Source organism: Eumetopias jubatus, unplaced genomic scaffold (assembly GCF_037043125.1).
Source record: "Eumetopias jubatus isolate StellerSeaLion01/CBP00866 unplaced genomic scaffold, mEumJub1_p1.0 scaffold_14, whole genome shotgun sequence".
NCBI lineage: Eukaryota > Metazoa > Chordata > Mammalia > Carnivora > Otariidae > Eumetopias > Eumetopias jubatus.
This window is the reverse complement of record NW_028274820.1, coordinates 64,196,604-64,215,346: the sequence shown is the minus strand read 5'-3', so window position 1 is coordinate 64,215,346 and position 18,743 is coordinate 64,196,604. Positions and strand designations below refer to the sequence as shown.

Sequence of the window (18,743 nt, the reverse complement as noted above, 5' to 3'; positions counted from 1 at the left end):
TTCCAAGTTTCTAAAGGGAAGTCATAGGTAGTATATGTTTCTTTAAGGGATCCCCATTGAAAGTGCAATTTATAAAAAGCCCTTCCATCAGTCATCCAAGTGAGCTTCATTGTCACTGATCCACGTGGGAAACCCTGCCAAATAATATGATTTTTGAGTTGTCGGGCTGCTGCAGACAGAGGCAGTAAACTTACTTGGAGATCTTGTCTTTTTGGTTGGCAGGCGGTCCTGACCATTGAGAAGCATGCAAGGTAGCCCCTCTTTCAGAGCAGTGTTTATAGTAAGCGTCTGTCATATGTATGAACACTACCTGTGATCATATTGGGGTGCACACAGAAACTTGTGTCTGCAAAGTCTGGGTCCGAGGTATGCAATGGCAAAGTGCTGTCAGGCAGGTCCCCTTGCTGTCTTGGCTGGAGGGACTCCTCTGCACACACTCAGGAGCTGCTTCTCTCTGGCTGCTTTACAATTACAACCACCTCCATGGAGCTACTCGGGCTAGAGAGGAGTGTTTGGGTAAATCAGCCAGGCTGAGCATGTGTGTGAAAAAGCATTTAGTGCTTATAACACACTGTCTTGTAGCTTTCTGCTTCCTATCTTTTAGGCTTCTCTCCCCAAGATGTTGGGGTGTGATATAACCACATTTTCGTTCTCTCGTCTCTTGCATCTACTCAGCATCTGGTGACTTTGAACATAAAAGGTGTGGGTTGGTTCTTCTCCAAGTGTGTTGTTTTGAATTCCTCTCTTTACCCTTCCTACTGAAATGCCCTGCCTAACAGCAATCCGGGGAGATCTGTTGCTCCACTTTCTATTTTGAAAAGGACATGTTACTGTCATTATTATGACATATATATGTGTGTGTGTGTGTGTGTGTGTGTGTGTGTGTGTGTGTGTATATATATATATATTTACTACTGTTAATGGTTCTTACTGCCACTTAAAGAAACCCAAAACAGTAGTGCTATGATAAGTTGCTAAAGACTCTGGAAACCAAAGGCATGCTTATTTATACCACTTGGAATAACACTCTTGCAGTTCACAAAATAGAAACCCATAGGAGGTGGAAGGGTATGTTTCTGTTTGTCCACACAACAGACTGTCAGTAAGAGAGAGGAAGCAGCCCTTTCAACATTTTAGAAAGACCCAATAGCCACAATTGGATTTCCACTATTACCATGACTCCCTTATAGAAAGAGCTTTGTAGGCAACCACAGATAGTCAAGAACTTGGTTCAGTTTGAGAGCCATCTAAGTTGAGGAGTTGATTGTCTCATACCTGGACTGTTCAATGGCATCAGTCTTCTTGTCAGTATCTTCTCTATTCAGTCTACTGTTGAATTTTTCATCTCCCCCATTAGAATGTAAGTTCCTTGAGGATGGGCACCTTGTGTGTCTTATTGCTGTACCTCCAGGGCATAGAGCAGGGTCTGGTACACAGTAAGTGTTCAATCAATAGGTGATGATAGAAACATGAAAAACCACATATTGAACTTTTTAATAGTCAAATGAAGATAAATATATATTGGGGTCAGCTTATAGGCCACATGACCTATCAACAGTATTCCATGAAGGAAATGGGAGTCAGGTTTTGTTAACATTGTTACCCAGGTTGGGCACAGAAATCTAAACTGAAGTAGGAACAGGGTAAAATGTGGGAAAGCCATAACCCAGGGCTGAATCCCACTCTTTGGTTTACCTAGGTTCTCTTTTTCCCTCCCCATATCCTCTCCTCTTTTGTGCACTGGCCAGGAGGGGTCTTTACCAGCAGGAAGAGGATTGTTGTTGCTGTTCTTATCTGCCAAGAATCTACAGCGTAGGAGAATATAGGGGATGGTCCTGTGTGTGTTACAACCTTCACCCATCCCCCTTCCATGCTTTGTTTCCTTTCTTTTTTTTAAAGATTTTATTTATTTGAGAGAGAGAGAGAGAGAGAGAAAGAGAGCATGAGTTGGGGGGAGAGGGAGAAGGAGAAGCAGACTCCCTGTTGAGCAGCGAGCCCAGTGGGATCCTGACCTGAGCCCAAAGCAGAGGCTTAACCAACTGAGCCACCCAGGCGCCCCCATGCTTTGTTTCTTTTCTCTTGCACATCTCACCACCTGAATGCTATGTATTTTATTTACTTCTTATGTAAATGTATTTTGCGTAGGTATTTATTTTATTTACTTATTATGTACCTTATTCACTTATTATGTTTATTATCTATCTCCTCCAGCTAAAGTATAAACTTCAGGAGGACATAGTTTTTTGGTCTGTTTTGATCACTGGTGTATCCCCAGCACTTGTAGGACTATCTGGTATATAGTGAATTATCAATACATATTTGAAAACTAGAGCTCATTCACGTATTTCTCTGGGAAAAAATTGGGAAAAACTCTTAATGTAGCCTTGTAACAACATCAAGATGCTAATAACACACTGACTATCAGAAATGTGAATTTTAAACACTGTCTACCCCTGTTGAGATTGCAAAACCCTGCAAGCCTTGGTGTTTACTATAATTATGACTCTCATCTCCCTTGAGCGAGGTGCTGAACACCAGTGCATAGAGGCCGACTGTGATTCGAGGCTTGTGGTGTTCCTCAGCCTCCCTCTGCAGCCCTGCCACCCTCTCATACCCACATTCACGTTTCTCCAAGACGGGAGGAAACAAATACTGCACACCTGAGCTTTTTAATGATCTCTGTCAAAGGGATGCTGTCCGATTACGTTTCTCTCTCTCTTTTTTTTTTTTTTTGTTTTACCCATTTCCATTTCAGTAGACCTCGGTTGTCCCCCAGTGCTGTCCTCATGCCTCTTTCTTTATAGAGTGGGTGGAATTTGTAAGAGCCCCTCCCAATGGCTGTTTTGTCAGGGAATCTTCCAATCAGGAAAAATATGATAAGGGCAGCACTTTATTCCTCTGGTGATGTAGGGGAACCTCAGGGCTGCATAGGTTTGAGTCATGACTTGTACTTTGGGTCCTGACCAAGAGTTTTCGTATTGCCAGCGTGGTTTTTGTTTGTTTGTTTTTTAAATTGGGAGCAAGCCAACAGCTTTCAGTTACTCCTCACCATTTATTGTCACAGTTGTAATTAAGCCTATCATGTATTTATTTTGCCCAACTATGAAGTGGTCATTATAATAAATTTTATGCTTATATAACACTATGAAGATATTTTTTTTTTTGCATTATCTAAAACAATGTTATGATATAAAGGGAGGTAAATGGCTATTAAGGTAACAGACTGGGACTACTGTTTTCATCTATTCGGTGAACTTTCCCACTCCCTAATGTGATAACAGACCCTGCCTCCCTCCACCCCCTACCCCTGCCTTAGGGATGAGTTCAAGGACCACTAAGGCTGGCCAGTCTTAGAATTTCACCCTAGAGGCAGCAGTGGTAGGTCTCAGGTATGGCAGGGACACCAAGCAGAAGCCATAGAGTGCTGAGATTGCTCTCTTGGCCATTGGGGAGAGTTGCTTTCCCTTCTTCTGGGTTTTCCTGGTGCCTGCCACTGGTTCTACTTCCTACTTCGTGGAGAAGACCTTTCTGTGATAGGAGACAGGAGAACCAACACTCAGAGAAAAGCAGAGGGGAGAACATGGAATGGAAATCCCGGGTCTGCTCCCAGAGGCCCCAGTTTCCGCACTTGTTTCTCTGATTCTGGGCTTGCCCAGCTACAGGACCAGTCGGCCTGTTTCTGCTTAGGTTGCTTTGATTTTGGTTGTCTCCAAGAGTCTTCACTAATACTCCTCTGAAGCGCAGATAACTTAAGTGACTCTTCCAAAGATGTGGGGGAAGGCCATAGGCAAAGAAGCCTGCATCTTTGCCTTCATATTTCTTATTTAATTAAGCCCTCTTAGGCTGTATTTTCTCTGTACTCATCTGAAATTTTTAATAGTGCCATCAGTGTTCAGGCAACATTTGTTTACTCAATTAACATTTACTGAGTGTCTATTATATGCCAGGCACTTTGATAAGCTCTGGGTGTGCAAAAGTAGACAAGATACCTGCCCTTCAGCCCTTGCCAAGCTAGAAGGAGGGACTGAAAGGAAAAGCGGGAAGTGCTGACTAGAGTTACAGAGGGACGCACAGGGAGCTCCTCCACCTGGGATGGCCGGAGAAGGTGTCGCAGACTAGCAGTGAGCTGCAGATTTATTCTAGCAGAGTCCATTAAGAGTCACAAGGAAGAAAGTTGCATGGATTCTTTTCATTCATATCAGCTTTCTGCAAAGATGCAAAGAAGTCTTTGCAAAGATTCAAGGAAACAAGGAATCCTCTAGTCAGCCCAGAATAAACCAGCCCAGAATTCTGAGCTGATTTTATAGAAAATTGGAAGAGCTTCTTCTACTTACTAGGGATATAGTCTGAGTCCTGGCGCCCTTCTCTATGCTTATCTCTCACTGATAATTCCCAAAAGGGGAGGGTGTGGTTGGGTCGTTTGCTGTCATCTAACGTTAAGTTGTTGGACAGAAATCTCTCAGGTCACCTCAAAAGCAGTTGTTCCTCAAATTGGTCCCTGGTCTCTCAGGGACCTCACAGGGTTACCTTTCCCTATGAATCAATTCCCAAGAACCTTAGTTACTTTCCTGGAGAGGTAGCTGTATGATATCCTCTTGCAGCTTATGGAGTACAATATTGAGGGATAAATAAAAGCTAATGAATGGAGGTAACAGAGTTTTGCAGAGGTACAGAGGTATGGGAGACATTAGCATGTCGAGGAGGAGTGAGAGATAATGTTGGAAAGGAAGGCATGGGCCAGGTAGTGATACATGGAATTTTTAAAAATTTGCTTTTTGTTTTACTCAAAACTATCCATGCTTATAATTTAAGGAGGCAAGTATTTGAACACATTTTACATTACACATACGCGAAAGTGTGTTCCACTCTCCGCTCATCTTGCAGAGAATCTTTTTTATTTTGATACATGTAATTTTAAGGAGTTTACATTTTATCCCTTGCCTTATAAAGAATTGTTAAAAGACTTTAAGCTGGAAAGGAAAAATTGAGACTTGAATTTTAGGATGGGCTCTTCTGGAAGAAATGTGGAGGGCAGACTGGTGATGGAATTTGAGGTCTGGAGACCGGTTGGAGAGGATTCTTGAATTTAGGGTAGTGCCACTTAGTTTTGGAGGGGAGAGAGAGAGAGAGAGAGAGAGGGAGAGAAGGAGAAGTTGTTGTCCAAGTTTGTTTTGGCTTGGATGTCTTAGTTTGTTGCCATTTGCCTTGTTAGGGGCCATGGAGAGAAGAGCAGGCTTGGATAAAGCAGGATGATAAACTTGGGTTTAGATATGTTGAAATGGAGTAGCCTCTGGAAGATCCACATAGCTGTTGGTGATAGCAGTCTGGAAATGTGGAGAGACCTTTGGCCTGGAGCAGGGGGTCTGGAGAGTCATGGTTCTGAGGTAAAGCCTTGTGAACAGATGACTTAGGGAAGAGGGGCTTCCCGTGACTGTCACTAATAAAGCAATGACAAAAGAATAATCTAAAAAAATGATTTATTTCCTCCAGATTACATATTTTAGTGTATTAATACGTCCTTCCACTGTCTCATTTAATTGGCAATGTCAAGTGGCTCAGCATCTTTTTGTTGGACTCCTATTATATACCAGATACTAGGAGCTTTGGAAGAGATATAGAAATATCAGGAGTAAAGCCCTGCTCTCAGGAAATTGAGAGTCTAGTTAAGGAGACAGATAATTCTTTATACATGTGAAAAATTAAAAAAAAACAATAAAAGTATGCACAGTAATTAATTGCTAAATGAGATTTATTGATATTGACAGTGTCCTAAGGTTCAGAGAAGGAAGACATTCGTGTGTGAGGAATTGTTTCTGTCTTTCTTTTCCTGGTAAAGATCAAGTAAGTCTCACCTGAATACTTTCCTAATGTATATTAAAGGGAAGGAAGAGGTGAATAGAAAAAGGGTAAATAAGTTCTTACACTTAGAATGAAATTTTCTGTACTTGAATACTAATGCAGTATATTAGTACATGATTGTTTGCTTAACCTAATTTAGTTGTGCTGACTTATTAGCTAATTACAACTCAGTATTTATCAGTTAAGTGTTTATTATTTTGACCAAGCTTTACAGCCTCTGTTGCCTGGGAAGCAGCCCTAAGCACAGAGATTTCTGCATTTCTAGCTCAATTTTCTATCTTTAATTTTCTTTGGCTCACAGAAGACGGCTTGGTTCCAGCTTTTTCGTATGGGGGGAAAGTGCTCACCTGACCTAACTCATGGCTTTTCAATAAAAGACTAAGAAAAATAATTGTTGAACATGAGGCCCATAAAGGAGTCTGTAACGGCTTTGAGATTGGCCATCATAGTTTCTCATCGGTAATAAAAAATGAATTCTACAACAAATGAAATACTCTATTTCTGGAAAAAGTGTACTGAGTCCATGTAAAGCTTTGGTATTCTTCAGACTTACTGGCGTGTACTCTTCTGACAGCTCTTATTAAACAAAATAAACGAGGTTTCATGAGTGTAAGAAAAACCTAGTTGTTTCTAGGTTGTGAAATAATGAAAAGCTTAAGAGAATAATTCAATCAAGAAGACATAATTTATGATTATAAGGTAATGAATTTTATTTATATATTTGAATGAATACACATACATCTATATGCAGGAAAGTCATCCTTCACTCATTCACTAAGCACACATTTCCCTGGCACTTACCATGCACCAGGCTCTAGGGAGTGGGAAGCAAGATAAAGGTTCCCTTCCTTAGGGAACACTCAGTCTACTGGTAGAAGCAGATATTAAACATGTAATTCCACAAGTAATTATTTGCAGTGATGAGTGTCACAAAGAACTATAGGGTGCTGTGGAAACATATGGGGGGCCCAAACCAGGTCTAAGAATCAGGGAAGGCTTCTCTGAAGAAGGGAGATTTAAGCTGAGCTATGAAGAACAAGCAGGTATTAGTTAAGTAAAGAGGTGAAGGAGAGCATTCTGAGGTATTCAAAGCCCAGGAAAACTGCATGTGTAAAGAGCCAAACGAACACGGAACCTCTGAAAAAAACAGGAGGACCAAGTGACTGTAGCCAAGACTCTATGGATACAGGAGGCTCAAGACACAGCTAGAGAGGGATCAGATCTTGCTCCTTATTTTATTTTATTTTATTTTTTATTTTTTCTTCAGCCAAGGCAGAAGAGATGATTTACTATACACATGTTACATTGAGCCACAAATGAAAACAGAATTAGTCCCAAAAGTCATAGGCCCAGGGCAAAGGACCAAAAGGAACTGTTTTGGCATGAGCAAGGTGGGTCTCTCAAAGGTGGTCATTGTGATCAGATGGTGATTGATGTTCTAGATCCATTGAATCAAACTCTAGAAAATAGGCATGCAGTCCAACAATTGGTACTAGTATCCTTGGCTTCCGGCTTTCCTTATCTCTGCTCCTGTGGCTTCTATGGGTGCATAAGCTAGCAGTTTGCTTGGACCTCTGCCTCATTTTCTTTTTGATTCTTTAGCCTGCGCATTTGCTTCTTCCTCTACTTGGCTCTCATGGTGTGGAAATTTCCAAGAAGAGGCGCTAAGGCCAAGAGACTTCTTCTTTTAGACCAGGGGGTTTTAGCAATGGGAAGCCATTGTAGGTCTATAGGGATGGATTTGAGAGATTTTCAAGAGGTAGACGCAACAGGACTTGGACGTGGGAAATGAAGAAGAGTGTGGAATCTAGGATAACTCCCAGGTTTTTTGCTTCATTCCCGGATGCTGTTTATGTACATCAGGACCACTGAGGGGGAGCAAGATTGCAGGTTTTGTTGTGCGTAGGAGCAGAATGAATGGAGATTAGAGATAATGAGTTCAGTTTTTGACATATTGAATATGAGGGACCTATAAGATGTCCTTGAGGAGATGTGGGAAAAGCATGAACAGTTGGATAAATGGGTCTGGAGATGAAAGGAAAGTTCTGGATTGGAGGTATAATGGATAGCCCAACAAAGTAAGAAGAAAAAAAATTGTATATTTGTGTATACACAGACATACACACGTAGAGAGAACACAGTTTAGTGTGACACCCTAAATAGTCTGACGGAAGGTGCCAGAAGACTGTAAATTTTTTTTAAAGATTTTATTTTATTTTAATTTTTTTTTAGATTTTATTTATTTATTTGACAGAGACACAGCGAGAGAGGGAACACAAGCAAGGGGGAGTGGGAGAGGGAGAAGCAGGCTTCCCGCGGGGCAGGGAGCCTGATGTGGGGCTCGATCCCAGGACCCCTGGACCATGACCTGAGCCGAGGGCAGACGCCTAACGACTGAGCCACCCAGGTGCCCCATACGGTAATTTTTTTTTAGAAGAATGTAAATTTATATATATTTTCTCACTGGCATTTTTTTGTCCAACATATGGGAAAGGCCAGCTAGCCATCAGTGTACATAGCTTTGCTTGGAATCCTTATATTGACTACTTGGTGCTATGCTCAACATAACATAGATTTGGAGCAGAGACAGAAATCTGGAGGGTAGACAGTATCATTCCTGGTATTCTAAGGGAAGAAAGAGACCATGACCCAAGAAGCCAAATGGATTGAGGCCCCCCATTACAGACCATCTGGGAAGACAGGGCATGAGCCAGGCAGTGAGACCCAAAGTGTGGAGCCCAGCCACCACTGAAGGGCCTGTTGAAAGTTGGCTGGGTGGGGGCTCTCTGGACTCTGCAGGAAGCTGTCCTTTGTCTCGGTTTGCCCAGTTGGTGCCTTGTGGGGACACTGCTGCCTCAGAGGAGCCCTGTGATGGATATACTAGGTCTCTGTCTCTTGGGGCTGTGCATAGGTCCTGCTCTGGCTCTCACCCTCCATACCACATGTACCTTGTTCACCGCCCTCTCCCTGTTCTTTTTTTTTTTTTTTTAAGATTTTATTTATTTATTTGACAGAGAGAGAGGGAACAGAAGCAGGGGGAGTGGGAGAGGGAGAAGCAGGCTTCCTGCCGAGCAGGGAGCCCAACGTGGGGCTCGATCCCAGGACCCTGGGATCATGACCTGAGCTGAAGGCAGACGCTTAAAGACTGAGCCATCCAGGCGCCCCCCCCTCCCGTTCTTTAAGCCCTTCCCCAAACGGCCCTCCCTCCCTTCACCTCCCTTCACTTTCATTCTCTTCCAGAGGTCTGTTGCAAGGACCCAATATTCAAGATTCTACTGAAACATAGCTTTCCTTTCCCTTAAGGCCTCCAGAAGAGTGAAAACTTAAACAATCAACATAAGAATGCATTGAATATTTTGGCTGAAGGTGACTATTGGACATCCAAAGAACATTAAGTTCTGTTTATCCAGATTCCAAACAACCAAAATGCTGAAATAACGAAGACTTTTCCTGTACTCTAGAGACACTCTGAGTAAATCCAGTAGTGAAAGATTAGTTTTTGAAAGCTACTTCCATGTGTGTTTTCGGAATAGTTCAAATTCAGATTGATATCTGACCCGTTTTCCCTCTACCTCTCTGACTCTTGTCTAAGGATAACTCTGACAAGTCTTATAATACCTCCCCCAAAGTATTTTCTATTTAGTATACTATTTCAGGTGGTTGCTATTTGGAAATCCAGTCTGCTAACTATGAGGAACCATAGAATAGAATCCTGTGTTGCTTATTTGTGAAACAAAGGATTAATTATCATAAATTGAAACTCCATAAATATTGTTTAGAATTGTCATTCTTTCTATAAAACTATGGACTGAAATTAGTCATCGTTAAAAAAAAATGAAGGAATTGTTCAAAGTACCCATTTCTGGGAGTCTTTGGATAGTTTCAGTAAAGATAACTATCCTTAAGGAGAATTTGGTTTGAATGTTCAACTGATTTACATCGGAAGTAGAGCTCAAAATGGTCCCTGTAAGTGCATCTGCCGGTTAATTCTTTTATTTTTCTGTATTTTTTTCTTGTTATTTGGATATTGCCCTCATTTTTGCCACATTTAAATTGTTGAAATTTACAGAGTCTGTGTCCAGAGAAGAGCCTTATGTGGATGATGTTACTGAGAGAGAAGGTTTTTTTTTTTAAGATTTTATTTATTTATTTATTTGAGAGAGAGAATGAGAGAGAGAGAGAGAGCATGAGAGGGGGGAGGGTCAGAGGGAGAAGCAGACTCCCTGCTGAGCAGGGAGCCTGATATGGGACTCTATCTCGGGACTCCAGGATCATGACCTGAGCCGAAGGCAGTCGCTTAACCAACTGAGCCACCCAGGCGCCCCTGAGAGAGAAGTTTTTAGAGGAAATAAGGAAACCTCTGCTCCCCAGGAGCTGGTGTATTGACTTAAATTCCCCTGCTTTCCACCAGAAGGAGGTTTTGATAAGAGCTGGGAGGAAGGGTCTAAGAGAGCAGAGAGGGAAGGAATACTACTAGAGTAGATGGGAAAGGCTAGAAAAATTAGACCAGTCACTGAAGTTAAACTTGGCAGAAGATACAGTTTTTGTTCTGGCTAAATACACATGGGGAAGAACAAAGTAGAGAGCTGGAGCCACTCTCTGGATAATTTAATTAAAAAAAATCCTACCTCTCCCCTAATTACAGGGATATATCTATGAAGAGCAAGATTTTGTCTTAATCCTTTGGATTTATCCCCACTTGGGCAGTGTTGCACAGATGTTAAGAAATATTTTTGTTTTCAGCCTTTCTCATTGATGTTTATCTAAATGGGAGCCAGGCTCCCAGGAAAGAGGTCACAAAAATCTCTTCCAGTCCCACCCACACCCAAACCCACACAGTTTTGCTGTACTTATAACACAGCAAGTGGTTGTAAATACGTGAATAGAGGGATAAATAATTTATGCAAAAAAGTACTACCTAGACTTCTACAAGCATGGCATTTACTTTCTATTTTCTTTCTCGAAAAACCTTTTTCCATATTTGGTTGCTGGTGCCAGTGATTAACTCATTGCCTCGCTTTAAGCAAGACGGAAATAATGCTTGGTCTGCTCAAAAAGCCTTGCTTTCCAGAGGAAGATTTCAGCTTTCTTTGGGGAGGGGTCCCACTTGGGGGCCTGTTGGACAGTAATTTGAGTGCTGGAATTTTTAACCCAGGCCCGGGAGAGAAACAGGCGTGCACAAGAGATTTGGATTTCTGTGTCTGGCCAGCTGTCTGCAGGCAGACAAGGGGGCTGGGAGGGAGAACAAAGAAGAAACAGGGCTTCGGGAACGTGGGAGCATGGGGCACGGTGTGCTGTTCCAGGTGGGGCTTCCTGTAGGGTTGTTTAGTTTGGATTAAGCCTTCTCAAAGATTTCTCCTCTTTCCAGTGTCTAGCCAGCACTAGGTAGAAACATATTTGCTTCCAGGAGTGAGTTAAAAATTGATTGTCTTATTTACAGCTCTGTTTCAGATTAGCATTCTCTCATTCTTCAGGTTCACCACCCTTACCCCCAAACCTCACTTCTCCATTTGAATTTGATCTCATCACTTTGGGTTAAGCATATTGCAATTTTGTACTTTGGGAGTTGCTGACCCTGAGTATGATTTTCCTTTTCTAAGAAGGCTAACTGGAAAGGTATGAGTCTGTGGGACAATTTTCCTCAATTAAAAAAAAAAAAAAACTAGCAGAAAAATTTTCTAGAAGATTTAAACAAAAACAACCCTTTCCTAATTATTGGGTTATTCCAGGTGAAAGTGAGTTTATGTCATTTCACTTTTTTTATTTTTTTGTATTGCCTTGGATCTTTGGCCAAGCAGGAAAATAGAATCGTTGCCGACATGGATTTTCATTCTGTAGCTCATCAGTTATGAAATATCTGAGTGAGTAAGGGAAGAGGATCTCTTACTTTCTCTAATATCTTCTCCCCCCTCCAGTACTCTGCCAGAAGGTGCCAGGAGACTGCAATTTATATATGTTTTCTTATTGGCATTTACTTATTCAAAATGAAAAGCACCATCAAGCAGTCAATATGTACATAGCTCTGCAAACCTAGGTCTTCATGTATGCAACATGGAAATTAAATCACTGGTAGGAATAAGAAGATATATACAAGGACCTTCCATTTTCAGCAACATGTAGAGTAGTTCCTACAGATGATTTAAGGCATGTTCAGTAGAAGTTTCCAGATATCCAGTTCTGTTCAGTCTGCACCCCATATGCCAATGAAAAACAAAACCAGAGGATCAGATGATCATTCAGATCCTTGCTCATTTCATGGGTATTTGTGACATTTTATCTTAGTCCACTTTCCCACAAGGGAGCTGCATTGTGACCTGAACTCCTGAGAACATGTAGTTAGCTCCACGCAGTTAACTCTGAGTCTTGCTTGTTTTTCTGAGTCTGTCCCCCAGTCTCTACTCCCTTGAGGGAACCGAGGGCCAAGAACCAAGATTTCCAAAGCTGTCTGTGCTCGGAGCGGTAGTGACCTTGGTAGGGTAGGATGGAGACAGGATCTGATGGGATCTGGACCAGAATGAGTCATCATTGCCTGGAAGTGCGGGAGAACACCGAAGGCAGAGCTCGAGTTCTTACTGTGCATGTACGGTCATTGCATATTCAACTTCCCATACCAGCAAACCTTCTTGTGCCCAACTGGCAGGTATCTTGCTGTCAACTTTGAAACTGAGCACAAGTTTTTTGTTTTTTGTTCTTTTTAAGCCAGCTTGTTTGAATATTAAGCCTATTTATAAACCTCATTATTGTAGCACCCATATAGCTCTTACTCAAAGATACTCACTTTAGAAAGTGAAAGACTGCCAGCCAGCCTCTTCATAATTTAACATCAATGCTTAATCAACTCTCACTTACCCAGGCTATCAGGAATGATTCCCAATGATTCCCAAGTCATCTGTTTGACTTTGGAGTACGTGAAACTTACATCGGGAACATGTGTTGGGAACTCCTAGCCATCAAAAAGCGAATGAAGCCCTTCAGAAGCTTCCTTGCTCCCACCTCATTGCTGTTTCGCGCTGTTCCCTTGCTGTCTGTGCTCTGCTCCTAGGCAGGTCCTGGTTTATAGTGGACAGAGTCACCCCTTTTACGCTTGCTTTGTTTCATCCTTTCTCTCCCCGGCTGGAGCCAGGAGAGGTAAAATGAAGCTCAGGGTCTAGGCGCCTCTGCTAGATGACACAGCTATGGAGAGCTTCGGGGAGCCTTTTTAAATATGGGGGGCTGGTCAGTGCTCTTTGCTCTTTGATGATGCTCCCGTCTCAGTATTCACTTCTTCAAATGTGATCAGCTGGATGTAAATGGACTGAAGCCTTTGGGGGAGATTTTCCAGCTCCTCACTTCCCATACACACAGACACGCACAGACACACACCATTTGATAGTTCTGGTGCAATCCATGGTTCCATAGAAACATTCCAGACTTAAACAGACCCGGATTTTCGGTGAAGACCAGGAATGTTTTAATTTGCCTAAGAGGTAAGTGGATATGAGTCAGTCAATGCTGGTTATAGTGCATTATGTCTCTGCACTGAGTTACAACTTCTGGAGGGTGCTTAGGGATTTTGTGTAAGCAGCTCACTGGGCTTCAGTTTTTAGGGAATTGTTGATAAAAAGAGTCTTTATCAAAAGACAACTTTAGATATTTCTAAGGATTATTATGTGTCCAGTTCATAAATACCCAGTTTTACTTTTTTTTCCTCCTGCCTTCTCAGCAATGGCCCTACTTCAACATTAGAGGGAAGTGTATAATTCTGCTAGGTTAACTGGGACCACAGAGAGAGTGGGTGGCAGGGTTTATAACCTGCAGGCCTTGGGGGGAAAGCTGGACAGGGTTTCAGCTCCTCCTCCTCTTAGCAGGACTCAGAATAGCGCCTGCTTTCTCTGTGGTTCAAATGTTCCAAGATAAGGAGAATTGCAAGTATTTAATTTTTTTTCTTTACCTTTAGAAAGCAATCTGCAGCTTTTTTTCTTTACTTCTCTTATTAAGGAAAGGCTTTTTTTTCAAACAAAATTTGGAAACCTATTGAATTAAAATGCCATTATTATTTATGCAGTACTGTTATTAATACAGTAGCTGACTCTCAAACCCTTCCTGGGTACCCAGCACTGTGCTAAAGGCTTTTCATTGTTCTTACACTTGATTCTCACATCACCTTGTGAAGAGGGTGTTGTTGTTACCCAGCTTTTACAGATAAGGAGACTGGTGTTTGGGAACATGGTATCAGTTGCTTAAGGTCACATAGCTTATTGGACACAGTAAGTTGGAGGAGGCTTTGAGCTCAGGCACGGGATCTTAAGCATTTTGCTGTAATGCCTCTCCAAAGAGTGAGAAGGGCCAAACCTGTTCTGGGAAGCAGTTTGCAAAGCACTGCTTTAGATCTTCAAGGATGCGGTTTCCTTAGCCTGGCCTTGTGGAGATGACCCACCTTCTGCCTGAGCGTGAAGCCCTGCTCTCTCCATCTCCCATGCCAGATCCCAGAGCATAATAGCTCCTGGTCATTCTCTACTTTTTACATCAGCTCAGCCCAGCTCTGTGAATCTTGAGATTTGTGATGTGTTGTTACAGGTTTCAAAAAATTGTAAATATGAAGTAAGTTTGAGAAACCAACACAGAACATTTTAAAAGCATTCCTTTTGTCGTTCAGGTTATGAATCAGGAATAAATTCTTTCGAAGTTCTTAAAAACAAAAGGCCAGAAATAAACTGGGTTCTTTTCCAGTTCATTTCCTGCGTTTGGAAGGAAAGGACCCAGTTTATTTTATTGCTGTTGGTTTTGTTTGTTTTTGTCTAGTGTCTAAGTTCCCTCTTGGCATCCTGTGACTTCTTTGCCTAATTTTCTTGATTTTCTTTGAAGGCTTCAGAGTTTGCTTTCTTTCTCAACCAGTTGCAGGTTCTGTACCCTTCGGCACGTTACTTGACCTCTCTGAGCCTCACTTCCAGCAAGTGTAAGGTCAGGTAGATCTCTTAGGGTCCGTAGGTGTCAAAGTGACTTATAATATGTGTAACGGGCATGGAACAGAGGAGATGCTCCACAACTTGGAGGCCTCCAGCCTCCTCCCATTGCCATTTCTCCTGTGTGTAGAAAACTATGGCTGTGGTAGGCGTCCTCACTGCTCATTGCAAATCATTGCTAAACAGAAGGAAAATGAGTAGAAAGCAAGCATTTTTTGATCAGCTTCTTGATAAATTCACTCATTCATTCCCCAGTAATATATTGATCAGCTGCCTTTGCCAATCACTGTGTTAAGAAAGAGAGAAACACCAGCAGGTAACGGACAAGCCATCATTGCCATCAGTGTAATGGATTGGAACTATCTGGAGTGACAAGTGCACTCTTGTGGGTGAGCTCTGGCCCCCATGGGACATACGAAAGGGCCACTATCCAGTTTGGGAGACCGTAGAAGGTTTTCAGGAGGGAGTGATGTCTCAGCTGAGAGCTGAGGGATAAGTAGGGCTCATTCAGTCCTCACTGATCTTGCCCAGTGCAAATCATCTGTGAGTTGGATCTTGAGTAGGGTAATTTCCGTAGAAGTATATTAGAAATATATTTTTTCTTGTATTTTAAGTGCTGACCTTTCAGCTCCGGTATAAGATAACCTTGTTTGGATTGGGTGTGTCTTGGTCCTGAAGCTATCTGTGTCTAAATGGGACAAGATGGGAAGAGAGAACTTTAGAACTATGAGGCCAAGGATGCATCTAAGAAGGTGGGGAGTGAGTGTCAAGAAGGTGGATTGTACTGAAAATCGGAGTTTTGGTCTCTCTTTCTTTGGGTCTACCAGATGCACAGCCAGTATTTTGATAGGTGTGAGTGGCGGCTGCAGATGATTCATTTGTTTTGCTGACAGACATAGTGTGTGCCACCCATGTACCATTTAATGTGCAAGCCCTTGGAGTAGATACACAGATCCATATGACAGGACCACTGGCCTCAAGAAGTTCAAAATAAGGGGTAAAGGGTAAAATTTTAGATTTTAGAATGCCTGCATTTTCAGAATGCCTATGTCACATGCATGTACCTGGCAAATTCAAAACACTGTGTCCTCTGATATCATTCCTTCTATTTTACAGATGTGGGTACTAAAGCTTGATTTAGCATAGAGCATGCCTGAGGTCTCACAGCTGGGCGTGGTGGGGGGCAGTTGGGTTTTGAACCAGGTCTGTCACATCCCAGAGCCCTATTGTCTTTCCATATAATCGGCAATGAGACAAGGTAATGCAAGAGGTGACCCTTTCTCCCAGCTATCATTTTTTCTTAAAGTATAAATGATATTACTTTTCTTAACTTTGTTCTCAGTACTTTTTAGCCTTATTGCCTGCTATCTCCTTACATACGTGGCTGGGCTAGGCTGGTTTGAGGCCATTAGACATGCCCTTCTTACCTGCTTGCCCTATACGTATGTATTTCTCTTTCTGAAATCCCAGCCATCATTCAGGACTACCTCTTTCACAAAACTTTCTGAGCCACCCCCCTTATATTGGTTGTTATTATACAATAACACTTTTTAGGTACATATTTTAACCTCCATTTTTAGAATTCAGGTTCTTTCAGAGAGTGAATTTTAATAGTGTTATTATGAGGATTACCGATATATGTGAAATGCTTGTTAGTAGGTGCTGAAAATGGAAGCTCTTCTTATTTTTGTCCATCTTTGATTATCTCAGTGCTCCCAGCAGTGGCTTTGTATGGTTCTTGGCAAATGCTGGGGAAGTCTGTGGAAGCCAGCGACAAAGGTTGTCTTCTTCTGGCCTTTGAAGGTACCCTCTGCTGATAGAATTAGTTGGGCTTCTGGTTCGAAGCCAGGGGCATCCATCTGGCCTGTTTGCCCCCTTCTCTTTGGTCTTTGTACACTCCTAATGGGTTATTTTTTGATCTTGCCTTAAGAGACTCCTTAGCCCAGTTTAGTAGACAGCAGCCCTAACAAGGGCCAAGGGCACAGGCCACATCCATAACTCACTGTGCTCTGTGCCTGTAGATGAAACCTCTGCCCCTGGCTACTGCCTGAAGAGTGATCTGTTCCTGCTGATGCGGTCCAGGCACAGCTTTTAGAGGGGGCACGAGGCACTGTCTTAGGCACTAGGTTACCGTGGGGAACCACACTGAGAATCTGCCTTTGTGGAACTGACATTCGTGTGGGTTATCTCATTTATTTCTTACCATAAGGTCTTGAGAGAGGTTCTCTGATTATTCCCACTTTATGGACGAAGAAACCGAGGCTCAGAGGGGTTGAGTAACTGGTCTCATACTATAGAGCTAAGTCCCAGAGCCAAGACTGGAACACAGATAGTTTGTTCTAAAGCCCAAGCCTTAACCCACTCTGTCAGTTGACCTTCTTCTCTTTATATATGGTATAATCCAAACATATGAATATCTTTATATATTCATACAGTCATATGTATATATCTATATGTGTGATTACATATACGTGTAAAATAATAGTAAAAATAGTAAATATAAAAGCAGTGATCCATTAATCCACCCCCCCCCGGGGGTCATGGTTATCATTTTGGTGTTTCCTTTCAGATAAATATTTGGTACATTAGGCAAGATCACCCTGTAGGCTTTACGTTGCATGCTGCTTTCTTCACTTAACACCCACCACCACCATGCATATGTTCATTTGAAGAGAGATGTAACAGATCATAGTGATTCTGAATTTGAAAATCTGTGCCCTTTTTAAAAAATGTGTGACATATAGCTCTATGAGCAAATTAGTGGCTTGGCTTCCTAGGTGCCGTGACTGTAATGGGAATGCAGGTGTGGAACTAAGGACAACTGGGAAGCATTGCACTTCCTGAAGGATGCCTTTTCCTCTCCCAGCACTTTCTTTCCTTGAATCCCCTCCAGTAAAGAGGCTGTTCAGACTCTTTTGAGAGACTTCCGAGTCTGCAAAAATTGACACACACATAAAAACCATTAAGATACTAGGATAATAAACTTGATGGCCACTTTCCCCTTGAATGCCACTATGACCTGAGTGAGATAGCCAGGGCAGATATTATCTCCATTTGATAGATTAGGAAGCCCTTTGCCCAGTAGATTTGCCCAAGTCTAAATAGCAGAAGTGGACTAGAACTCCAGCCACTTCTGCTCCTGGGGTATTTTCTTCTAGGAGACTAGCCCACAGCTGAGCCATTAGCAAGCTTCTACTGCTGCTCGCACTACTTTTTCTTCTAGACTTTCTCATTGTCCCTTTCCTCCCTTCTTCCTTCTCTGAAGAGCTTGTGTCTGATCTTAGGGCTTAGCTACATGATTACTCATTTTCACTGTAGAAGGCACATCCTTAGAGGCACTTCAGTGCTATCATGGTGGAGGTAATAGTAATAACAGTGACAATACAAATAGCTAATAGTTATTGGCCATTTAATATGTGCCAGACAAAAGAAATGCTTTACAGGACCCTGCCCAGTTATTCGTCACCAACCCCATGAACCTAATAAATGGAAGGGCTGGGATTTGCACCTGGGTCTTGTGGTCTTTAAAGCCTGACCTCAACCCAGATACTATAGTACCCTCAAAGGGGAAGAATGAACATAGGAGGGCAGAGCCAGTGAGCTCTTGGGATGCTATTTGTAAGTGTTAAGACTGGTTATATGCATCTGACCACAGTACAACGCAATAATCCAAAACTTTTAGCTGGGCTCTGAAACCCATAAGCCTCACAGAAAGAACCTACCACAAAGTTCTCCCCTGCATGCCTGTCTCTGCTGAAGTTATCTTTTCTAACTCACTGCCTGCCACAAATTTTTTTCTGATGTGTGTTTATGCTTCTTTTCCTACAGGAGGAAATATAAGAAAACATCCCAGAGGTAAGAGTGTCTTTCTGAGAAAGGGGAGCTGGTTGGTTGAGTCATTTGTGGCACAACTCTTTGCAAGCCTGGCTCATGCTGGACGTT

The 18,743-nt window shown here is 42.3% G+C and overlaps 1 protein-coding gene across 4 annotated transcripts in view; it reads left to right on the top strand.

Moving 5' to 3' along the window:
- Positions 1–18,743, top strand: part of PDE1C (phosphodiesterase 1C) — a 625,988-nt gene that overhangs the window by 312,244 nt on the left and 295,001 nt on the right. Inside the window, exon 2 of one of the 4 annotated variants that reach the window (XM_088018712.1) lies at positions 18,630–18,656. The exons of the other annotated variants lie outside the window; for them this stretch is intronic. Coding sequence (XP_087874838.1) covers positions 18,630–18,656 — 27 coding nt within the window. The remainder of the gene's footprint in view (positions 1–18,629; positions 18,657–18,743) is intronic. 4 annotated transcript variants of the gene reach the window in all.